Source organism: Centruroides vittatus, unplaced genomic scaffold (assembly GCF_030686945.1).
Source record: "Centruroides vittatus isolate TY-2023 unplaced genomic scaffold, ASM3068694v2 contig_747, whole genome shotgun sequence".
Lineage (NCBI taxonomy): Eukaryota > Metazoa > Arthropoda > Arachnida > Scorpiones > Buthidae > Centruroides > Centruroides vittatus.
Genome location: NW_027122483.1, coordinates 1,601,195 through 1,627,319, shown reverse-complemented (window position 1 = coordinate 1,627,319; position 26,125 = coordinate 1,601,195). Strand labels below are relative to the sequence as shown.

General features: G+C 31.8%; 2 protein-coding genes across 2 annotated transcripts; one reads left to right on the top strand and one right to left on the bottom strand.

The window, feature by feature from the left end:
- Positions 1–10,789: 10,789 nt before the first annotated feature.
- Positions 10,790–13,853, bottom strand: LOC136981220 (uncharacterized). Its single transcript, XM_067277500.1, has 3 exons — positions 12,357–13,853; positions 11,666–11,814; positions 10,790–11,594 (listed from the first exon to the last, which is right to left on the bottom strand). The coding sequence occupies exons 1-3, from the start codon at positions 13,827–13,829 to the stop codon at positions 10,790–10,792; spliced, it is 2,427 nt and encodes an 808-aa protein (XP_067133601.1). The 5' UTR covers positions 13,830–13,853.
- Positions 13,854–16,819: 2,966 nt separating this feature from the next.
- LOC136981219 (glucose dehydrogenase [FAD, quinone]-like) lies at positions 16,820–24,427 on the top strand. The gene is made up of 8 exons (XM_067277499.1): positions 16,820–16,958; positions 22,728–22,930; positions 23,005–23,194; positions 23,272–23,403; positions 23,751–23,872; positions 23,948–24,115; positions 24,182–24,292; positions 24,410–24,427. The coding sequence occupies exons 1-8, from the start codon at positions 16,820–16,822 to the stop codon at positions 24,425–24,427; spliced, it is 1,083 nt and encodes a 360-aa protein (XP_067133600.1).
- The last annotated feature ends 1,698 nt before the right edge of the window (positions 24,428–26,125 follow it).

Sequence of the window (26,125 nt, the reverse complement as noted above, 5' to 3'; positions counted from 1 at the left end):
GAAACACCACTATTGGAGGTGAACGAACACAACAGGTAGTCTAGAGGAAGCTCTTCTGTCCTTGATATCGGAGGCTTTATAATTTTCTCGGGATCGAATCATCGCTAATTGGCTAACTCTTCTCCTCCTCGCTTCCCAATTGGTTTCCCACCTGTCTCCAGGTGTAAATGGAGCTTCGTTAGGTCGCAGGAAAGGTCGACAAAAGAAGGTTCATCCGACACCGTCTTTTAGACTATGATCGCGTTTAATTGTTGACGACGACACCAACGCTCATTTTGATATATTTTTTTTTCTTTCAGGTTTCGTTTTGCTTTTTAAACTGCGTCTTAATTTTTAATATTTTTCTTTCTAAATTTTCTTTACCTAAAATTTTGTTTTTCCCGTTACTCGTTATGAGCGTCGACATCAAAGTCCGGTGTCGCCGACTCGACACTTATAAAAGTTATCATCTCGTAGTTTGACTTAACAAACTTGTACATATCCCTTTTGGGGCTATTTCCGGGCCTCACATATTATGTCAGCATACATCCCTTAACTTATTATTTAGCGGATCAATACGTTTATTTAATTAATTTTATGAATGTTTTTATTATTATTTTATATTTTACATAGAATGTTCCAACGGTTTTTTTAAAATTTGAAATATCTTGCGCATATACATTCGATCCTGCACGAGATAACATTCCAAAAGTAAAAATTGCTTGAAGATGACCTGTGGAACAGGTGGAAAACGTTTGCATTATTAAATTAATAATTTCTCAGAGGTATAAGGTGTCTGAGTAGTAAAAGTTTATATTTCTTAAACTTACTGTTTGTAGTGTATGGAATCGCCCAGGCGAGCGATTCCCGCTCTGTTTGTAACCCAACGGAAACTTTCGTGATTCAAAATCTTAGTCGTTACGGAAGAACCGTTAAAACAGACCCGTTGGGAAAGCCGTTGTGGTTTGAATCGACGATCGACGATCGACGGACGATTGGCTGTCGGAGAATGGCCGTTGGCCGGACTTTATGAAGTTATCGAAGCTGATTGGCGGAGAATTCGAACGCCGGCTTCTATATAAGTAGTAGTTTTCGGCGGGAAAAGGTTGGATCGGTTCTATCGAAGTTTTAGCTATCTCTCTCTTTGGGACTTGCTGAAACCTGGTGTAAATGGACTCCCGTTGGACTATCACGAACTTTTCCTGACTCAGAGGTGTTGCGAGTACTAAGTCTGTTAACGAAGGTCGTAAGGTGTCCTTCCGACGAACTGGTACGGAATATAGTCGGTTGTAACTTAGATTAGTGTATTGTGGATACCTAGTTGTAAACGTTATTTTGCATTTATTTTGTATGTTTGTCTCGTCAATATAAACGTTGTGTTTTGTCAATCCGACAGGTGTTATTTTGAACATTACTCTGTTTATACATGGTACTGCTTTGTCGTTTCTTTTATAGATTAAACATTATGTGTATGGCCTACATATATAAACGTTTTAATCTGATTTAATTTGTGATAATGAATGAATATTTGAATACGTATTTCACAGTAACACGGATATTTTACAATGTTACATTTGTTTTTTTCATAAACTTATTTATAGTTAATGCAGCATTATGATATTAAGTTACAAAAAATTAAAAGGTAAATTATAAAATGATTATTTTTAGATAATAATAAGACAGTGAGTGGAGAAATGATCGACACAAAGGAAATTTCGAGAATTATAATCGAATTTAATAAAAGTAGAAAAGTTGATAATGAATCTTCAAGCGAACTTGAATCGATGAGAGAAGATGACGATGATAGAGTAAGATAATATTTTTTAAGTTTCCTTACTTTACACTTATAAACCCATTCTCGTTCATTGCTAAACTTTCGATAGTATTTTGGTATTTTAAATGATTGGCCTTAGATGGTTTATATTTAAATTTTGAAAAAATTAATTTGAAAATATTTAAATATCACTTTGAAAATGGCCAATTTAACGAAAAGTCTAATCGAGAAATTTAATTCTTCGAAAATTTATTGTTACCGCGGAATGATGGCATTCGATGAGGAATAACACATAATTCCAAGTTATCGGCCAGCACAAAATATGTTTTAAATGGTTTTCTAGAGTACGAGTTTAAATATTTGTTGTATTTTTCGCGAAATTTGATTGGTCGGCAGATTACTGTTTGATATTCGGCTGTGAATGGAACAGTTTGTCAGAACTGACATTAGAAACTTAAAATATATTTGCAATTGGTGTTTATTTCACCAATGAAATTGTGCCATTTCGTACCATCCGAGTATCGCTATAAACGTAATAATGATAGAATAAAATAATTATTTTTTATACGGCTATTATATCATAGTATTTGATTTATATAATTACGTAAGGATTTAACACACCGAGTGACCAATTTAACATATTATAAAGATTCTTAATTTTCCTACTGTACACAATTTAAAGAATTTTTTAAATGTGTCAGACAGGTCATTCGGTGTGATAAACTTTTACATAATATAACCTTTGTAATTATAAATCAAATACTATGATATAATACAAGAGTCAGAAGTACGAAATAATGTAATGATCTTCATGTTTGTTGTTGTAATTTACTGGTATACCAATATATTTATACTTTTTGCAGAAAACGACGAAATGTTCTGGTTGTTTTGCATATGTATTCGGCAAACTTCAGTCCATATTTTCGTTTTGCAAAAAAAGAACTTAAAAGGCCAATGGTCCAAAAGATACGTAAAAGATTACGTTAACTGTAATTATAACATGACTCTTATTAAATAAAAGTAAATAGGTGTGCGATTTGGCATGCTTATGTTAATTATCGAAAACAAAAATAAACATTCACATAAAATTCAATCTACTTTAACACCACGTCATTCTACTACTAAACAATTTATTGAGAATATAATGTTTGACGTCATATCACTAACACGAACAGAAAATAGCTCAGTTATAAACGTGAAAAATAAAATAAAAAATAAAAACAGGCCTTTGATACCAATTTAATCATTTTGTATTAATTGGTCTTACAATCCAGCTTCATTGTGAATCACAATTGATTCCGTCGTTTTTGGATTCGGATCAACTTGTGAAAAACAGCTACGTCTACAAGAATGTTTTTTATCTTACTATCACTCTACTTTCATTGTGTATGAAGTTCCTGTGACACAGAACACACTGCTGTTACTCCTAAAGTGCAGACAAGATAATAAAAACAGTTAATGCGAAAATAGAATATTTTAGTTTTCACTTCTAACTGGCTTTACTCTTTTAATTACATAAACACTTGATGTTATAACCATAACTGGTTTTTTGGTGATGCCGCATCTTAGTCATCTTAGTTTGTTTACTGTATTTACTCTGCGTTTGTTTGTTCTTAGTTATTTGCCTGACTTTTACGTTTTCTTTTTTAATTGAATTAATAATAATAAATAATTTAATACTTTCTGGACGAAAGTATAATATAATGCGCGTTAAGAAAAATTTAGAGTAGTGGTTTAGAAATACTAAGAAATTTGTAAAGAATTTGCTAAAATCACCACAAAAGTTTGATTTGTGTACAATTTTACACAAATTCCGTGTTTTAATTTATGATCTCTGCTAACTTTTGTTCTGCTTTAGCCCAAAATTCAGACGACGGTTTCTTCTATTGCCCGACTTGTCTGTTTCTGTATATATTTACACGTCTGTGCGTCTATACATAGAAGTTTCTAAACAGAAAGTTTTGAGTTTTGCATAAAAGAGAGCTTCGTAAAATATGTTTTAAAAAGAAACTCACATCATCACATTTTATACACTACGAAATCCTATGAAATTAAGGAGCACACATTTAGTGAATAAGTTGGTTAACTAATCTAAATTATGTGTGTGTTTTGGTGTTCTCTAATACAGAATCCTGTAAGACTAGTCTTGCGACACTGCGAAACAAACAGCATAAATGCATGTAAAGAAAGGTTATTTACTAACTTCATGTGATATGAATATGAGTTGACAGTAATATAATTGGATAGATTATAAATCACACTTAGCAGTGTTGCTTAATTGCTCATAGTCAATGTCGCTTTACATTTTCGGTATCCTTCAGCTTGAACAGTTATGGGGCCTTTCTTAAACTAGCAACGAAAGGTAACAGTTCAAGCTGCGGAATAACGAAAATGTACTTTGTGGACATCCGGGATTAGTAACTTTAAGCATAAGCTTCGTTAATTTCATAGTAGATACGCCACTGTTAATATAATTCCGTTTCAATCGTACACATTTGTATTTTAAAAGAATATAAAGATGTTAATTTTAAAAATTATTGAGATATTTAAATATTTTAGATGAATATCTTAATTATTTTTATTTTATTTTTACAGATTACAGACGAAGTTTAGAAGTTTTCGTCTCTTGTACATAGTTATTTTGTTTACAATTAGTTTCTATTTCATTCTTTATTCGTATTTGTCCATTTTGAATTTTATTTTTCTTTACTTCTTACATATTTATTCTTGTGAATACACAAGACAAAAAAATTATAAAAGTTAAAAACTACAAAAAAATTGTATAAAATAGAAAATTAAAAAAAAGTTTAAAATCTAAAACTTAAAAAACAAGTTTATTTTTTATTTGTTTTTATCTTCTGCTTGTATTGGAAGCAAAGGTCTTGTCGCACAAGATATATACGTGCGAAGAATTTGCAAAGGAAATATATTCGATTTCTAATTCCTTCGTGAAAGTAAGGGAAATCATAAAAGCAATCGAACAAAGCTATTTCTAAATTTTGTTTCTTTGAACATCGATTTTAGGAATTTTCTTAACTATAAGTCTTTGCAATTTTGTGCCTTTTGTCAATACAGATAGATTTCAAGCAAGTTTCTTATGATCTATTTGCAGTTTTTCATTTATGTTATTTGTTGATGTTTGCATTAGTGCATGGAGAGTAACGGAAGCTGCTGTTAATTTTTTTTCAATGATTTATAGAAAATCTGTATTTTGCGACGAAAGAGATATCGAAGTATATGCGTTAAGACTTTCGTCGAAATGCTTAGAACAATTTTTTTTTTTTGTTTTCTGGTTGCAACGTTTTTAACATAAATCGAGCACTAGTTTTGACCATTGTTAGTGTAGCAGTTTGTTATACAGCTATTGTTTGTCAGAACACTTAATTTCAAAGTTTGTGCTAAAAATTACTGTTACTGTTTTACAAAATATTAAATCTCTCATAAATTTTAGAATTCGTATGAAAATATTAATCCAGTTATATTGCAAATATAAAATGTCATTATACTAGTTATAGTAAGAGAAGACAACGTTTGTTTTTCAATTTAGAATCGTCACTTAAGATTAAATTTAATCATTAGCAACTCTCCTTCAATCTATTTATGTATAGAGAAAACTCTGAACATATCAGTAATAATATAATAACAATATCACTTATAATGTAATAAGTATTTTGAATATATTATTGTCACACAATGCGATCGTAATATCGCTTTTTCCGTGACATCGCTTATTAAAGAACACAATTATTCAAACTATATCGTAATATATTTTAGTATTTAGTATATTATTGTTATAACGTAATCAATAGGATAGATTTAAAGATTTTGTATTTGTATTTGTAAACTGAAAATTATATTAAGAAATACACTACTATCTGTAGCAATATGTATCAAAATTAAATCTATATTTTGTGCATCTTTGTTGTAATATTATTTTACCACACAACACACTGAAATTGTATTACTTCTATTTTAATTTGACTTTGTTTCTGTATAAAAGTCGGATTTTTCATATTTGATATGATATGCTTAAACAAGTGGAAACTTTGCTGTGTTTTTCTTTATTAATTTTTCGTATTGTATAAGATTAATAATTAAAAACACTGCACTGTATATACAGTAGGAACACTGAGAAAAATATTAATTCCAGCTATTCCGTTTCGCATTAACAACGTCTTTGATTAATAATGTATCGTCAGCCATATTTCAATTATAAATTTGTCATTAGATTTGCAATTATTGAAATATATATAACTCGTATACGGTGGCCTAAAATATATAATTAACCATTGGAGAGACTACTGGTATATTTCTTTAGTTCTGGTACTATATTACTTATAAATTTGAAAAAATTATCCAAACTCAGTTTTTTACTTGTTAAACCCTCGGGGTCCTGGTGGGGTCTGAGAGATTGACTTATTTTCAAAAGTTCATAACTATCTTTATATTTGCGTTAGCGACTTTACGTTATTAATAGCTTCAGTTCTTTTCATGCGCTTGCGATCCCCACAAAATTATTAGTTCATCGCGCGATATTTTGCGAACAAAACGTGTTTGAATAAGTGCTGGGCCTCACAGACCCCACCAGGCGCTCCGCGTTGCAAAAGTGTAAGTGATATTTTTTGTGTTTGATTGATTTATAACACGTTTTAGTTGTCAGTAGATAAATGTTTAAGCAGCTACTGAGCGTCTGTAAAAATGATCGAGATTTATTTGCATGGGACATGCGAAATTCCTATGGGAAAAATGCCTGAATTTTTAATTTCAAATTTTAACTGAAGAATCTTAATGTTTATGCTTTAACAGATAATTATATTTAGTGCCATTAAAATGAATTCAAGATACTTAAATTATAATGAGATTACATCATGATTTCTAGAGAATCAAAGTTAATATTTTTGTTACAACAAAAAAAGTTGATGTTTTTTATTATGTAGTCGTGTGAATAAATATTATACGTAAATCAATGATTGTTTTATTATAAATATGTCTTAATAAATCTATTGTATATATATATTAACATAACATTGAAATTATCTTTACAAGCCATATAATGTAGTGTTTTATTTTGGGGTTTGTGGGACCCCACCAGGCGTTCGGCGGAAATTCCTTCACTAGGCACCCTGAGGGTTAGTAACAAAAAATTACAACAATTACGATTGCAAATGTAATGGTAGATGTATTGTACTGTACTTACGGACTCTCTTTTTCTTCATTCACATTTTTTATTGAGATTTTCAAAAACTTTACTTAAAAGTGTAATTCAAATAATCCAGCAACGAGTTGCTAAGCTTTCTCGGCAACTTTAAAAATTTAGGTAGTGCTATCTATTATCATATTTTATTTTAAAAGCTTTTAATATTTTTAACTATTTTAAAATGGCAGAAAATTTAATTTTTAGGATACGGATGAGTTTTATAAAAATTGTAAATGCTAATAACGAGTAAAATCGTCATTAAGTCTCACCTCACTGGATATACACACGACCCTCATTATCTTCCCGCTCCATCGATCTTTAACTACGAAAATTTAACAGCTTCAATTTCCCTAATAAAGAGACCTCCCAGCGAAATTTCAAAATTTTTCAACAAAAAGTCAGTCTTTTATCTCAGACTTAAAATTGTCCCCGATATCATATTTTGTCGTAATAAAAGTAGTAACGACATTAAAAAGTTAGGACGGGTCTAGGCCCTACATCAAAAAGAAAGTAGTATCGCTCGTTGAGGCATAAATGGTTATATTATAGGCAAATAATTTATAGGGAATCCATTATTCCAATCTCGTTGATGTCGAGCTATGTAATGACAGATAATATCGATAAGCGTTATATTAAATATTTCTATTATATTATAACAATATAAATATTATTTTTATAAACAAGAGACAAGTCGCTCCAAAATTTATTAGACGATCACCATTTACACTGATGTTCCAGAACAATTTTATAGACAGCCGGACCTTCCTTTTTAGGCTACTCAACTGCCTACTCTTTTAAAAGTTCCTTTAAAAAACACAGAAAAACCAATAAAGTTAAAAATCTTTAAAATTGGTATGGTAATCTTACGACATCTTTAGGCCATCCTTATCCCGTCGAGATCTCGGCTCCTTTTATCCACTGAGAATTAGCGCTGTTTAATGTAGATTACGCCGATATATCCCTCTGGTGACGAATTTAAAGTTAAATTTTTGTTTAATTTTCGTCGGATGGATAAATATTTTTTTACAAACAAGAGACAAGTCGCTCCAAAATTTATTAGACGATCACCATTTACACTGATGTTCCAGAACAATTTTATAGACAGCCGGACCTTCCTTTTTAGGCTACTCAACTGCCTACTCTTTTAAAAGTTCCTTTAAAAAACACAGAAAACAATAAAGTAGCCTAGACTAAGTAGCCTAAAAAGGAAGGTCCGGCTGTCTATAAAATTGTTCTGGAACATCAGTGTAAATGGTGATCGTCTAATAAATTTTGGAGCGACTTGTCTCTTGTTTGTAAAAAAATATTTATCCATCCGACGAAAATTAAACACAAATATAAATATTAAATATTTATATTGTTAATTTAAATTAATTTAAATATTTGCTTGGGGCGCCCCTAGTGGCCATTTTTGGCATACATTGATAGAATCCGGTTTTTCAGCTTTATATAGTAGATTTTTTTATGGGTGAAATACTTATTTATTATTTAAGTAAATATTTTACCAGAGGATTATTCATCCTATATGATGATCTCAGCTTGAGCATCATCAACTTGTAACAGTTTTTCTTACATTTCATGTTGTACGAGGGTTTTACCTAATTCCCGAATTATGTCAGAGTGAACCCGTGCTATAGAAGTGTCGTGTTATACGAGGATGTTTTCAATTCTCGAACCGTGTTAGAGCGAATCCGTGCTATAGAAGTGCCGTGTTATACGGAGGTTACCTGTACTTTCATAAATATGTAAAAAAATATCTATATAATCGTTCACATAATAGGGTAATAATCGGTTATTATAATCTACTCTTATTATTATATTGTAAATATCACAAATGGAATCGAATATACATCACCGATACTAAAAAGTGTATTGACCTACATTTAGAAAAACAACCACCCTCTTCCATGCCCATGGGCGTTATAAAGGCTTTATTATCTCTACGTAGAAAGCTTCATTTTTTTTACTTGTGAGAATATAGACGTATGTATTAAATTTTCTATGATAGCTGTATTCTATGTTGATCTAGTAATAGTCTCTTTAATTCGAAAAATTGACGGTAGACTGCCTCACAGCTTAACAGGTTCAAACTCCTTTATTGCCTTTTTACAAATGCATTTCGGGTTAGTATTATTTTCTCTGACCCTTCTTCAGTGCTTAAGTTCTTCATACACTCTTTTTACACCTATACAGTACTTTCGGGTTTTGTTCACATTGCCTTAAAAAATACGGTTTTCTTCCCTTGCAATCTACGTAACATATATACAGAATAATCGGATGTTTAAAAAAAAGGTTTATTATTTTTTAAAATCCTGAATTGTGTAAATTTTTGTAAAGGTACAGGACATAATATTTTACAGTCAACAATCATAAACGCTGATAATATTATATAATTAGGAATAACATATCATCGTACTGTACTACATATAAAAGCATTTGTATAGAACATATGAACACCTGGTTTACTATCCAGCTGGCTTAGACCATTCAACTGTGATAAAGTCATTAGTGTTTGATGATTAGAAAGTGTTTATTGTATTGAAAATCGAAAGGTTTCCTATATAGGGTTCTCAAATGTTACAATAACCGTACAATAACAGATGCGAGTTGTTTGTTTTTAGAATTTATGACTCTGTTCTTTTTTTTCGAATGATTCTTGGATTTCTCACTATTGTCTTGCTTTCTAGTAGACAAGATCTTCTTTGCTGTTATGCTTCGTACGTTTTCCTTGGACATTTTCTATATATTTCGAGAAAATTTTCTAGTAATTTTCAAGCGGGTTTATAAATATATTGTATTTAGAGTATATTTTTCTCAAGCGTATTATAAAAAACGGATTTTAGATAAAAAATTTTTGTTGGCAGAATGTCTGGTTTAGAATTTCAATATGATAGTATCTCCGAAAGTGGATCGGATTTTAATTTGAGTAAATGTAGCGACTCGGATCAACGCCACCTATAACACAAGGCCTGTCGACAGAGATGGATGACTCATCCTAAGTAGGCCATCCTCTTCTCTCCAATCTTGTGCACGCAGAATTGGGTAGTTTAATTATCGCAATTTTCCGCTATAAATTAAAGATTTATGTTGTATAAATACAAATTACATCGTAAATTTACCTGTTGTCACTGTATTAGGAAGAAATACTTTGATAATCATGCTTTGCTGACGTAAAGATGTCGAATAAAATAAATGATTCATTGTCAAATTATATTTTTATATTTCCCAATTTTGTTACAAAATATTATAGCATACATTGTACAAAATAAAATTCACTTGCAGATAGGACTTTTTATTGTCAAAATCAAGTAAATTATAAAATATTTAATATACAAAAATATTACAGAAATAGTTTACATATACAAAGTTAATTGCAATAAATGATGTTATTGTCTACTCTTTCTGATGTATTGAACTACAAAGGAAAACTGGATCCTATTATGTAATGATCCATAGAACTTCCAAAATATGTTGATACTAATAATTATAGCTGTTGTAATTCCAAAATACGGATGCACAACAGATGTTCATATACTACCTTATTTATTATATCAATATACTTTAAATCATATTTATAAGTATATTGATAATAATTTTGGGTAAATAAAAATTAGTTTCATAAGAGCAAAGATGTTATATGTGTCTCAAGTGTTTGGCTTCAAATCAAAGCTGGCTTTTAATGTTTTCTTAAGCTGAAAAGCTTAAGATTTGACATTAGCATAAATTATCACTTTTTGTATAGTAAACAATAGATTCCATACACTTGTCTTTCTTAAAATATTTCTTGGTTTCTTTAAAAACAAGACTAATACAGTAGAACTCCAATTATCTGGATTAAATTAGTGTATCCTTCCCACTTTCATCCTTTTACATTGTGGCATAGTTTTCTTCCTGATATCATCATTTTTTCTCTTTGTATAATTATTTAAGAAAATATTACTAGCAATATGCAAAATATTCTTTTGCATATTGCTAGTACTATGTGAACGACAGTTATGACCCAAAAATATATTTTCAGGCTTGTTTATTAAACTCAGTGCTACAATAACACCCCTTTGGTTTCTTTGCTGCAGAAAAGTTTCTTCATTTTCTTTTGAAAGCAACTTATTTACAATTACATAAACATAAGACATACAAGTCACAACATCTATGTGAGGATAACATAGACCTCCCCTATCAGTTGCCCTAATCAATCTTTCGGCAGCTTTGTTTTCTTTGCTGTCATCGTCAATTTGTGAACATAAAAACACTTGACAATAATCACATTTAAATTTTTTAATCATTGCATAGCTAGTATACCCAGCTATATAAGTTAATAATGGCCACACTGAATCTTGAATAATATCTATGTCATCATCATCAACATGACAGTTGTTTATTAAACTTTGTGGCAAAACACAGTCATAATCTTCTGCCGCATGCTTTATAAAATGTCTCATTTCAGGAACAGCACTTAATGGAAGAGAAACCTCACCAAAAGTATGTGATTTCAAAATTAGGGGCACTGTTGTTTGAATACGCAGCTTTGTTTCACATTCATACAGTTGGCAAATAGAAATATGGTAATGAGATCCAGCAAGTTGACGATACCTACCAAATCTATCCTCTAAATTATCTGTCTGTAACTTGCCACAAAGGAAGTAGCTGAGGATGTAACCATGTGTTCAGATAGCAGGAGTGCTATAGATGCATTAAAGCAATTTAAAGACAGCAACCATCTTGCGATGGAAATCAAGAATATTATTAAAAGCTGTGGAGGACGTGGAACCATCAAATTCAGGTGGGTCAGAGCCCACATTGGCCTGATAGGCAACGAAAGGGCGGATGAGCTTGCTAAGGCAGCAATTAACAAGAATAACACAGACTACACAGTGTTACCAGCCACTTATATAAAAAGGCAAATAGCAGAGGGAATGAGGAATAGGTGGCAGCTTAGGTGGACAGAGTCCACCAAAGGCAGGCATACTCATAACATCCTGCCGAACATCAAGGAAAGGCTGGAAGACCTATGGTGGATGCCCACAGGCTTCACCCTTACTCAAGTGCTCTCTGGGCACGCTATCTGTAACTCCTACCTTCATAGGATTAATAGGAGCCCTACTGACGAGTGCGATTGCGGGGAAGATCAGCAAACCGTTCTACACCTTATCTTTAATTGCCACAAATTCGCCGCTCTGCGGCAGGAGCTGGAATGTGTCTTTTATCATGAAAAGCCAAGTCATACCTTTGACCTCTACAACGTTACTCGGACTAAATCTACTTACCCGGAATTCTCAAGGCTTATTAACGCCATTTTTAAACGGACCTAAGTCACTGGGATAGGCCTCCCATGTGGCTCTGGTGGTGTGAGGCCACCTCTCGGTGTTTGTTCAACTGGAAACGCACCAATGTAGACATTGTATATACCTTTGTTTTGTTTACTTGTTTTATTTGTTGTATGGCATAAAGATTAATGCTAATAAAGGACGGGAAGCCCTCTGCAGTGCTAATGCGGAACAGAGGGGTATTCTGATCCCCATAAGGGGAAATGATGATTTTCCTTAAAAAAAAAAAAAGGAAGTAGCTGTTCCCTTTATCATAAATCCAGAATTGTGCTATCTGAAGCAATGCATGGGTAGTGTGTTTAAGAGCAAAATGTGTTTCTCTTGTTAACATTGCTGCATCATGTAACTTTTCCCACCTCTGTAACCAGTTTAAAAATTTTTGTAGAAAACTTATAATATGATCAGAATTTTTGGTTATAGGTTCTTGAAATGGATTTCGAAGCCTTAGACCTTTTAAAGGGGTTTTCACATTTACAATATCCCACCACCTGCAAATTACCTCAATGTAATTTGCAGTAGTTTCCCAGTTATCAAAATGTTTCACACAGCCCAATTCCCTCATAGCTATGTAGGTGCTTGGAGTAAAAATGTGCAAGACCAACTTTACATTCTGGCGTTCAATATCAGAAGGATACAAAGATTTCAATGACAAATTAACTCCATATTTTAGCAGATTTAGCTTTTCATTTGAATGCAGCTGTTTTAAAGCTGAAAAGGAAGCAATCTGTGGAACTGTAGATGTATCATTAAAATCAGGATAAATCATATCTTGATTGACTTTGTTTAACCAATTATTTCGTATGCATTTAAGGATGTGAACTGGATCAATAACAAAAAATAGTTTTCTGTTGGAATCACTTGGATGGCAGTATTCAGTTTTCACTGATGGTGGTTTGCTAAAAAAGGACATTGCTTTACTGTTGATTGAATTATTGTCAGAGACAACAGCCACTACAGTAAAACCTATCTCTTCTAACTTAACAATAATTTTCTTAAGAAATGTATGAAGTATATCACCTCTAATAGTTTTAACAGGTAAAATATGCACAACTTCCTTGTAAGATGATGACAAGCTAGAAATCATAAAAACATAAGCACTTGTAGCCAACTCTTCTGTGCCAAATGCATTTCCTACCACAGAGCCTCCTTTGTAGTCAGAATTTGCTCTTAAATGAATTTCATCTATTTGAAGAATGACAGTTTTTTCTTCTTCTTTCAGGAGATGACTTTTGAATGAGACATATCTGAGCATGCTAGAGGTATCTTGTTCTAATTGTGGGCTACTTTGAAACTGTGCACATACTCGACGTATAGTACTTGGGCTTGGTATCTTTATAATGTTAGCTGATCTGAGAAACTTATATGCATGAGGAGAAATAGAATATAATAAGCTGAAAAACACCATGATACTGCAGGAATATCGTGATCTTGTTTTGCATACTGGAAGAAGTAAGACCTGCTCTTTCAGGAATGCAACAATTCCAGTATCATCTTCATGCACTATGCCTTCCAACTTATTGAGATAACTTAAAATACATTGTATGCATTCATCCATAGTAAACTGGGAAGCATCATTTGTGAACTTGGTATGACATTCTTGTACAATTTCATCTATCTCATTAACATTACTTACAACCAGTGGCAAAGAGACTTTGATATTAGACAGATGCTTCACTTCTTGGTTTTTATAAAACACTGTTACTATAAGTTCTTGATTTATTTGTACACTGCAAAGTACTTTCACATTTTGTGTGTCACTGAGAAGCACAATGCTGATGCAATTTTCTCTTGAAATCATGATCCATTCTTTTGGAAATCTCTCAGCATTACTATAAAGTTTATCCTTCATTTCCTGAAAATTTGCAAAAGTTGTAGTATTGACATAATGATTAAAGGATGTGACACTTTCTTGTATTGTAGCTTTTAAAGCTTCATTTTCGAGACGCTCCTTTCTTTTACTTGGTGCCTCCCTTGCCACTGCAGTCTTTTTATCTGACAAATACTTTGGACAATTTGGTAGTTTTGAAGGTACTGCACCTACAAAGAAATACCAATATTGTTTTACTAACATGTGGAGCTTTAATTCATATTCAACAATGTGCAACAAAAACTTAAGAGAAATTAAATATCAACATTTTTATGACATACGTGTAGTGTAATAGTACAGTACACGTATTAATACCACATACTTGATCAGGGCTTTTTTACAATTATAAGAGGGAATACATGTATCATCATTTGACTACATAGTATAAAGAAATAATGATAACTAACCACGTGGAATAAAAGGAGATAAAAACCAAGATTTGACAAAAAATCAAAATTTTAATAGATGTAAAAAAGAAATATTTAACATACTTTGGGAATAAATCATTAGAAACATGAAAGGAATATAATGAAGTTAGAAATAAGGTCAATATGCTGAGAAGTGAAAAATAAATTAAATTTTGGAAATTTAATGTCTTAGACACAACAGATTTACTATGTGGAAAAGAAAAAAACCAACCTTCTACAAGTCTTGGATGATTAAGGGTTACTGTAAGTTTTTCACCAGTCTTACTGTCGTAATCACAAGCCGTCCTCTCAATTTCATGATCATGAAAATGTAATTCACATACCTGCAATGAAGTAATATCTACATGAAACGACCAATACATGTAAACAGCACTATTTCGAATTACAATTACTAAAAAGCTGACACAGTACGCTTACCTTTGAGTACTTTGTTGGAACAAAGTTTTCCCTGCAAATAGCTCTTATCCACTGGCTCTGTAACTCTGGGTTTTTTGGAAATGAAAAAACACTTAATTTAGGCCCACCCTTATAATTTGTTCTACATCCAGGAGCACAACACTTATATGGCATTGTGGATACTGAAACACAGCAAATCAACACTGAAGATAAACTCGTAACACAGACAAACCCGTCGTCTTCCACGTGTAACACAACGTACAAAATGGCCTACTCGTGATTGCACAACACCCCTTCCAGCTTGCTGTCGACAGGCCTTGTGTTATAGGTGGCGTTGCTCGGATTCAAGCGAAGATTCGGATAGAAGAATCGCTACTACCAGAGATTGGGCGATGTAGATATTAGCAATCCTCCTCCACGTCCTCCCCGATTTCTTTTTACAGAAAATCCAGGTTGACAATTTAATATAAATAATATCGATCCACTCGCCTTTTTAAAATTATTTTTACGACTGAAATTTGATAAACTTAACCTTGCAGGTCATTCATTTGTGCACATTTTTTTATTTAAATCAGAATTTTCATTTTGTTATAAATCACAACTTTATTGAACTTTTTAGTGTTTGCAGGTGTTTGAGGTTGGACTACCCGGTTCTGTTTGCAGCGGGAGCCGGGGAGCTGGTACGCAAAATTGGGCGTTTAAATGATGGTCAATGTGAGACATTAGAACATGCTTTCCTTCCATCAATACGAGCCATATACAGAGACAGGCCAATGTGGTTCATCCACAACCTCACCCAAATTCACATGGCCCGGATCAGCCAACAATCGGTGAGAGCCCAGACAACTCTGATAAACACTCAATGGTCAGGGAGAGGTGCCGACCTCAACCCAATCGAGCACCTTTGGACAAGAACTCTGCCACGAGCCCATTCAGGCAGCAACTCCCGACGAACTTTGGGGACAGAGTTTGTTGAAAGAAGTTTCACGAGGAAATACTTAGCCAAAGTCTTGTGGCAAGTATGCCTGAACGCCTGAGTGAAATCATGGACAGAAGAGGGCTCTGGGTGAGGTTCTGACACCTCTCCCCTGCATCTGCGGTTGTCATTTTGCGATTTGTTCTGTTTACGATTTGTCAAGACCGTGGTTATTTGCTATGTTCTGTTCACGAGTTTTTTGAAACTTGAGTTATTAAATGTAATTATTCATATGTAATCTGTGTGTTTTTGAAACAAGTAATGAAAACGTAGCATAATTAAATGTTATAACAGTTACTGTAATTCTTATTTTACATGAGTGTTGCTTGCAGATTGGTTGCTTTGATATTTTTGTTTTTTTTTCGGAGTCGCTATTCTGATATATTTCGGTAAAGATTTACGGCCAATACACTTTGGACAGTCTTGTATGTCACACACTACATAATCAACTAAGTAGAAGACAGTGTGGCTAACACTGTCTTCTACCAATCATATTAAAAAAATTTATTGTTGTTTCATTGGATAATAACAACTCATAAATTTCGGAATTTTTTACGGAACCTGCAAGACTTGATAACTAAAGAAGAAAGGGGATAGCTTGCCGAAAAAGAAGGAAAGTCGAAGTCAAAATGGAAAAGTGATGAGAAGAGAAACATGGGTGGGGAAAGACACTGAGGGGTGTCACCTTTACCGTTTATTTAGGAAAAAAATTGAAATCTTACAAATTTATATAAGCTTTATAAGTATTTTTTCAACAAAGTTCAAAAGAAGAAAGAGATGTTGCATTGCTGATTGCTTCTTCGTCCACTCGTCAGCCTATCGCTGATTTTTGGAACACGAACTCTCCTGTTCGTGATCGTTCGATGGATCAGTCAAATATGGCAACAAGCCGAGAAAGCTGCGGAGCACACGAATACGAAAGGACAGAATGGAATACGAAAGGACAGAATGGAACACGTTACTCAACATTGAGAAGAGAAATCCGTGTTTTCTCTTTGGCATCTGGGATTTCAAAAGGTGGGTCTCCGAGTTAAATCATATCGATTGATCTCAATTTCCTCTCATTGCTCTTTGATTAGCCTTTTTTCTTTATCTAGATGACAAAAGACTAGATCAGGTCTAAGGAAAAATGTGATATATAAAAAATTTTCACGAACTTTAACTGTTTAATCAACAAATATTTCTTGAAATCGCGAAACTTTGGTTGCAATGTTTACACTTTAATTCACAAATTTTCATGACGACTCAGGATATCTTCTATATTGAAGTTAAGACCATTTACAAAAATATACAATATCTTCGAGTCTTTTCTTTATCTTAGATGTAGAGTCTTATATTTACACGAAATACAGTAAAGTATGAAACCTTTATTCACTGACTACGTTCTACATTCATAATTATTAGGCTATGGATATACGTGATAACAGGACGTTAAAAGCCATAATAGTGGTGCCAAGAATTTTCATTATATACAGTTTTGGTATCGGTGACAATGTCAAAAAACAGTTCAATGTCCAGTTCAATCAACAGTCGTCCATATTTTGAATAAGATTATAGCAGTCGTCTTGGCCATAATGCTTACAATTTTATTCTTTTCTTTCTGTCCCGTAGTCTTATTAGAGAAGTTGCGGCCGACGTTTTCATCGCAAAAACGTGTACGTCGAGCATGATTCCACTGACGTTCCAAACGCCATTATCAAACGTCTAGGGTTACAGGAAGGCGGCGCTGAACGCCAACGTACACGTTTTCGCGATAAAAATGTCGGCAGCAATCTCTCTATTATTGAAGAATTCAACGCCGCTGCAGAGTCTGAGAAAATTGGGCTGTGTCCTCCATGATGCTACGTCCGTCGTGAAGCGGAATCCCAGTAAGAAAGTCTTCGCGTACATAATCAAAACATGACTAAAGAAAGTCAAGTCAAGTTAGGTATCATCGCGTTAATTAGCGTGACAATAATCCACCCTTCAGTCCTTTTAATTCATAATTGTCCATTTCTAACAAATATTCCATATTTTAGTATGTAGTTATCGTTCTTAGTATCCTATGACATGAAAGAACCCCTACTAGTTGATCGAGGAGCATATAGCAGCCCTCAAGAAAGCGAAAGAGCAATGAATCTTGCAAAACAATCTATTGCTTCTCGTTTTCTTTTGGAATATTCCTCCCTAATTTCAACAGCTAGCTAACCCAACAATTATTATAGAAAAGAAGCCGAATTACAATTATTACCCCCATTAACGCATATTTTTGAACGGACGGCCATAGACATTGTGGGCTTTTTGCAACAGCCGGTAACAAATATATTTAGGTCTTCGTGGATTATTTTAGTCGATAAGCGGAAGCTATACCTATATCAAACATAAGCAGTACAACCATTATCACTATTACTATTTGATGTTATTGTCTTCTGTACGTATTATTCATATGCCTTTCTGTCTTTATAATACAATTTATTATAAATGTCTAGTAAGACTTATTACACTGGTGTCCGGGTTCTTCGAATTGAGGAAACTTATTCAGTAAAAACAATATTGTTCACCTGTTTCACCTGGTCTCTGAGAAAATCAGTGGCATTACAACGCAGGTGAAACAGGTGAACAATAAAGATTGTTCGTGTTAATTAATTCTTCTGTTACTACTCTTTTTCTTTCTAGCGCTCAATCGTAATTAAATATGAATTACTATAACGTGTCTAGCACGTTGTATTTCCTTAATGGTATTACGCAAAATACAATCGTATTGTGATTAGGCCTTACGACGTTGTGGACGGTCATTAATGTAACTAAAATCGATGTTTGAGGGGTTCAAATTAGAAACATTCACCCCTGTACCAATGTAGATATAGCCGCGAGCACTGTGAATAAATATTAAGTTCTTATACATATTTTACACATGTACATAACTCTTATATATTGTATATAAATAAATTTGTCACATGCATAAGTTTATTTATGTATTTATTTGATTTGTTTTCATATATTTGTTCACATAGGGTTCTACTGGTTACACGACTGTGCACCCACAATCATTAAGGATTTTCACAAGTAAATTAGTATAGTATATCAATTTATTAAGATGGACGAATCCAAGTGTGAGCTTAAACGATAGTAATAAAGTTAACATAAAATAAATCATCAATAGAGATTAGTAATTTTTAATGTTTCTTAAGTAAAAATTGACTATAGTTAATTGGGATAATGGCTTACGTATATAAGAACAAGTTCATTATTTACATTTTTTTTAAATGATTTACTTTCATTATGATAATTGCTACAGGTCTGTCTACAAAAGATAACGTTGAGTGACCTAGTTACAAGAGAAGTAGAATGTTTCCTTTACAGTTTCACTTTCTCGTCTAAACTTATTCTCTAACAATTATTAATTCCCAGAAGGTAAGCAAATTAATTAAAACATTGAGCTGTAAATATTATCTAAATAGACACTTATACATCAACTTCAGGACAGGAAAGTATCTGCCCCCTAATATATAAATTGATTATTAATTTAATAGAAAATGTAATGGAATCCTGTCAAATTTTATTCTCGGGGATTTTTGCAAATATTTACGTTTTGAGGCCCCTGAACCCCCCAAAACAGTAATAACAAACAAAAAGTTTCGTGGATGTGTGTGTTGTGTCCACTTAATATGTTTAATATATATAGATAACGTCCCATGAAGCTATAAGGCACCACTAATTATAGATACATGCAAGTCTCAGATTCTTCTGTTTTATTTACTGCAACTAATACTCATTTTGCGTTAAATGCCTTAAATTAAACTACTTGTAACAGTTAATGTCTATTTAATTCAATTAGATTGCAAATGTCTACAAAAATGTTAATAAAATTACTCTGCGTTAACTTAACATACGATTATATTATGTTAGTGTTCTTATTCTCTTTAGTTTTTAGTGCGGAATGTGACTTTATTTACTTATTTTTTAGTAAATAACCTTGTTTATATTACAAAAATTATGATTCTTTTTACAATAGAAAATCCAGGGTGGTCTTACCCATCATCACTCCAATCTGTATCTGAATGCTTTAAAAATTTCAGCAATTCTTTAGCTAGAAAATTTCTTATCATCAATTTAGAGCCAAAAATTGCCGAAAATCTTATCAAAGTTATTGGGCAAAAGACGTAACACAATTATTCTCATTTGAAACTTACCTTATACATTTCGAAAATGCTTAAATTGTCAACATAAAATATACACATGATAGATTTTAATAATAAAGTCTCTAACTTAAAATACAGCTGGTCACATTTAAAATCATTCCCACTTATTAGAAACTGTACAAATGAGATTAGGGAAAAAACAATCGTTAGTTCACACTGATACCGATAGCTTTAATGCTTTTGCTTATGCTTTTTTTTTTTTTTTACTTTGCTTAAAGGACTGGGATCAGTCTTATACACTTTTCCTTTTTATATCCCCTATATTATTTACATCAATAATGATCTGTCATCTCACTCGAGCTGATTTTACGTCAGACATCCTGTGTTATATCGTTAAAAATCACCCCAAGGTTATTGAAACCTTTCAGAAATGTCAGTTTTATTCGACTTTCACTAATTTATTTGTTAAAAAGTGTCTGGAGATGTGTGTTTAGTTTATTGAAAACAGACTTTCAAACACATCAGCTAACACTTTTCCGAGGCAATTAAGCAGTAAATCTACACACCCCTAATATAAAAAATACATTTGTGTTTTAAAAATGTTTGTTTTGTAAACTTCTTAAGTGCTTGATATAGAAAAATGTCGTATTTTAATATAGAAAAGAATGAAATTAATAGAAATAATTTAATATTTTTCCGAACGACTTTCAATCGATTCTTAGAAAGTCAGTGACATTATAATATTTGTATAATTATCAATATGAATTTTAAATATAGGTCATATAAATACATTTCTACTATTATACCTATCTATGTATATATTTTGCTAATTATATTAGAGAAAAAACAATTTTAAAGAAATAAAACTCTTTTGTCAACTCTAGAATTAGAAAAATAATCATTTTGTTAGAAAAAAATTAATTATATAAAATATACCTGAAATTCAGGCCAATGTAATTAAATATCTCTATAATGAATTGTAAACATAATACGAAAATTATATATATATATATATATAATTAATATTAAATTGTAAAGACTGAAAAAGTGATTTCTGAGTAGTGTTTGATAGCAAGGAAAAACAATGAATAAGTATTTAAATGTATACCTTGTACGAAAAGAAATGATATTGCATTATATTTGAATTACTTCTTTACTGAAAAAATAATTACGTTAACAAATAAAATTAATTAGAATTGTTTATTATTATAAACACAAATATATTAAAATGAGTTAAAGTTAATAATTTAAAACATTTAATAAAGTTACAATTATTTAATTACTTTGTTTTATCCTCCTTCCCTTCGTATTGTTAACATTGAAACAATCCTCTGTTATAGAAAAATAAATGATGGTTGCCTTTGTCTTTATTGATAATATTGTTATAACCTTTTGTTTCGTGTATTTTACTAAATACGTGCGAACTACTACTTGATACAGTTTAAAAAATAATATTGTATTTAGTTATTTCCTCTGTAAAATGACATAAGTAGCTATAATTATAATGTTTAACTTTTCACTATTAAAAAAACATATAGGTCTATATCCTGTCTCTGCCCCATTTTCAGTTCCTTGCCATTGATAAGTATTTTATATAAGTATCATATTGAACAAGTAGTATTATGTAAAACGTGTTTACTTGGATTATTATTGAGCACGTCATGTTGAATGTAAAATATATTGCTGTAGTTTTGTTTCTAAAGCTTTGTATTGTTTATGGTAAACATAAAAATGTATTCGATTATATAATAGGTAGGTCTTTTATGATTTTTAGTGGTGTTTCTTTAACTTTTTGTATATGAATTTGTTCATTTGTTGAGCAATTTAACAGTTGTTTACTTTTTGTCGTGTCAGGTCAGTGATGTAGCAAAATGTTGGGAAATAGCTTATGTAAATCGAAGAAGCATAGAAATAATGACATTTTACATTCTAGAGATTTTTGCATGATTTGTCTTAGCATCCACACATGATGGAATTCTCCGGAATTCTTGCTTTTCATCATCTAAATTTATTTGTTTTTCTACTATACTCCTATTTAAGAATAGAGATGTAAAATCCTTTATAATTTTCTGGTTTAGGTTATTAACTTTTAGTCTGTGATAATTTATTCATACTGAATTTTAATAATTTTTCACTGTAATATATATTATAAATTTCTTATTAATTTCATTAATGTCTGGTGATATTTAATTTTTAATTCTTTCACTACCACTCTTAGAGATTTTTGTTCTTCCGGCTGTTATACAATATATATCAGAGAGGAAGTATCAAAAACTGACATCCCAAGAGTTTTCCATTGTTGGACTTAGAAAACCTTGAAATGTGGAGAAATGCAAAATATTGGGGAGTTTCTATATGTATGGATATTAGTGTGTGGAGCACCATTTTGTTCACCTTTAAAGCTTAATAGCTTCTGTGCTTTTTGTCGAAAATTTCTAAAATTTTGTAGGAAGGTTTACTTATTAGGGAAATTCATAGGTTTAAATTTTGGTGATTAAAGGTCGAGGGGATGGAGAGATAATGAGGATCGTGTGTATGTCCAGTATGGTCGGACTTAATGACAATTTTACTCGTTTACTCGTAGAAATTTGCCAAAGCGAAAATTTTTAAAAAACACATAAATAATCTCATAAAATAATAATTTTCTACCAATAACTTTCTGCAGTTGGTTCAGGATCAGCAGGAGCAGTTATAGCAAATAGGATTTCGAAAATACCATCCATTAAAGTTCTTCTGTTAGAAGCGGGAGAAATGCCGCCTTTATCATCTGAAATTCCATTTTCTCCTCTAAATTTAGCTAAAACAAGATACAATTGGAATTTTACGACTATACCTAGTAAAACCATTGCTCAAGGACTTAGAAACAGGGTAGGTAATTTGTAATAAAACAGTTATAGAAAATAAATTAATCTCTGTAATTAAATCAAGTGTATTTTTTTCAGCAAAATAAAATTGTAGCAGGAAAAACGCTAGGAGGAACCACAAATTTAAATTTAAACTTATTTGTGAGAGGAAACAAAAGAGATTACGACAACTGGGCGGAACATGGTGCCATAGGTTGGGATTGGAATAATGTCTTTCCTTATTTTTTAAGACTCGAAGACAATCGAGATTATCGTTATGTACGCAATGGTAAATTTTTTTTTCTACTTTATGTATATTTAGTATAAAACGTAGAGTAATTTAATAAGAATTATGTTACAATACAGGTTATCACGGTGTTGGTGGAAATGTTGTTATACAGACACCACGTTTTCATTTACCAATAACAGAAGGTTATTTACAAGCAGCCAAAGAAATTGGATATAATATCGGAGATTTTAATGCAGAGCCTCAGACAGGTGAAATATTTTGTTAGATTTAAATATTACTAGTTTTAAAATAGAAAACCAAAAATCCGTTAAAAACAAAATTATATTTTTCAAATTTATGTTATTTTAGAAAAGGTATGTACAAATTTGCTACAAAAAAATAAGGAATATGTAATGAGAATACTTATTGCCTTTTGATAACACAAGGAAATATTAGAAAATAAAACACGAATTAGAAATGTTTAAAAGAAATTTGATTTACATATCGGAAAATACGTTTATACATATATTTCTTTTTAAATTGGTGAAAGATTATGACATAAAATACACTAAACATTATTTTAATTCACATCTGTTTAATATATAAAACGTTTCAGTGTTTCAACCGCCTCAGGGAACCATTAATAGGGGAGCACGTTGGGGTACTCTTAAAGCATATATTAATCCTGTACGAGGTCGAAGAAATCTTTCCATTCTAACTTCAGCATTTGTCCACAAGGTAACTCATATTAATCATCATCAACTGATGGTTTTTAAAAAATGAATAAATGAACAACACTTTTCATACTTATAGATATTAATCCACAACAAACGTGCTTACGGAGTTAAATTCGAGCACCACGGAAAGTTGTACGAAGCTTATGCCAAACAAGAAGTGGTAGTATCTGCTGGGACATTCAATTCACCAAAACTCCTAATGCTGTCAGGAATTGGGCCAAAGCGTACATTGGAGAAGTTCAATGTAATGACTGTTCTAGCCTAAAATTTTAATTTTTACACAAATATAACTTGTATAAATGAATTTTAGATACCTGTCGTAGTAGATTTACTAGTTGGGAGTAATGTTCAAGAACATCCATCTACGTATGGTTTGTTTTTTGGAGCTAAAACCGTTACTTACCTGTCGGAACGTATTACAGTAGATCATTATAATGAATTTCTAATAAACGGCACAGGTAAGATTGAGATAAATACCCTATACAATACGTACTTTCAAATGTTTTCAACGACTTTTTAATATTTTATATTATTTTAGGTCCACTTTCAACACTAGGATCACTCGAAACAATTGGATTCGTAAATTCTAAATATAACGATGAACCTGATTGGCCAGATATTGAACTCTTATGGTTTACTCTATCGGCGGCATCCGATAAAGGTGAAATTTTAAGGCCCGCCATGAACATTAACGACGAAGTAAGTGAATCTATATTGCTTTATATACATATGTAAAATGAATACCATTGCTTTATCATGCGTTTAAATCATATCGCCATTATTTACCTAGTAATAATTGACTTCTGTGTCAAAATCACGTAACCTTGAATTCTATTCTTGTTTTCTCTGTCGAGGGAACGTATTATAAATCAACAAATTTGACAAGTATCTTCATTCAAATTACGCATACTTATATTGTTTAATGTATCAATTGGTTAAAATAAATTATCTTTACAGCACAGTTAATATTCTTATATACTTCATGTTCACCGAAACAACTTTCATTGCAATCCATTCTAATACAAGAGTACTTTCTTATAATATATTGGATATTTAGAAGGGTTGGATACAGGTAGAAAAGTTTATCTATAGACCATAGATTCGTATATGTCTACCTTATTACTGACTATTAGATACAAGAAATGTACGCCTTGATTACTGTATTGATTTAACATCAGACAAAATTATACTTTTCGTATTTAATTAGAATTTAGACCTAAATTTAATGTCGCATTATCTTAATAAATGTATTAATTGTCTAATTATAATTCAACACACTATAATTATAAATTTGTTTTTATTATTGAGGTATGGAAGACAACTTTCGAACCATTTACATCCATTGACACAATAACTTGTTTACCATATCCAACACGTCCTAAAAGTAGAGGATTCGTTTCTATCAGATCGAGCAATCCTCATGACGATCCTCTGATCGATTTAAAATTTTACTCGAATCAATATGACTTAAAAGTTATGGTTGAAGGTGAGATATTTATAATTTTCTAGTGGTGAAGGTTTACAGCGTATAACACAATAACGTATTGACACATTTAAGCTCAATAAAGTATATAATAACTCAATTTTCAGGTTTGAAGTACTGCCTAACAATGGCATCCACGAAAGCGATGAAAAAGTATGGAGTCTATCGCCTTCCAATAAGTGTGCCCGGTTGCGAACATTATGAGAGATTTAGTGATGAATATCTCGCTTGTGTGGCAACATCAATCCCATTTACAATTTACCATTATTCTGGATCGTGTAAAATGGGGAGTTATGCTGATCCTACAACTGTGGTTGATCCAGCGCTCAAGTAAGCATTCATAATTCTAGCTGTATGTAGTATTTGAAAGAACTAGATTTGAAAAATGGAAAGGGTATAAAATACATTTTGTAATATATCCATTTTCGTAAGTTTAAATAATAATTCACTGAAAGCATAAAAATATGTTAATATAAAACTTTGTTTAAGCGCTCAAAAACAAACACAAACTTGTAAAGTTATGTTTAGCTCTTGTACATACTTCAATGTGGAACCGAAATCTAATAATGCATTGATTGGCATTTCTAACGTATTTCTTTGTGCATTTATTTTACTAAATCATGGAGCAAAAGGTAGATCGTGCACAAGATATTTCTCTGTTCGACACCGGAGTGCAGAGGTTACGTATCACAAGTTCGTATTTTTTATGTTGTATTTTTTCCATTTTCGTGAAATCATCGACGATGGATTAGTGTTACCTCAGGTCGTAAT

Bases quoted from the DNA above. Each gene is read 5' to 3' on its own strand.
- LOC136981219 (XM_067277499.1), top strand. From the start codon at position 16,820: ATGGCAACAAGCCGAGAAAGCTGCGGAGCACACGAATACGAAAGGACA. The intron at 23,873-23,947 runs GTAACTCATATT...TCATACTTATAG, and splicing joins CTTCAGCATTTGTCCACAAG to ATATTAATCCACAACAAACG. The intron at 24,116-24,181 runs GTAATGACTGTT...AATGAATTTTAG, and splicing joins GTACATTGGAGAAGTTCAAT to ATACCTGTCGTAGTAGATTT.
- LOC136981220 (XM_067277500.1), bottom strand. From the start codon at position 13,829: ATGGATGAATGCATACAATGTATTTTAAGTTATCTCAATAAGTTGGAA. The intron at 11,815-12,356 runs GTATATACAATG...AACACTGTGTAG, and splicing joins AACAAGTAAACAAAACAAAG to TCTGTGTTATTCTTGTTAAT. The intron at 11,595-11,665 runs GTTGCTGTCTTT...TTACATCCTCAG, and splicing joins TTGATTTCCATCGCAAGATG to CTACTTCCTTTGTGGCAAGT.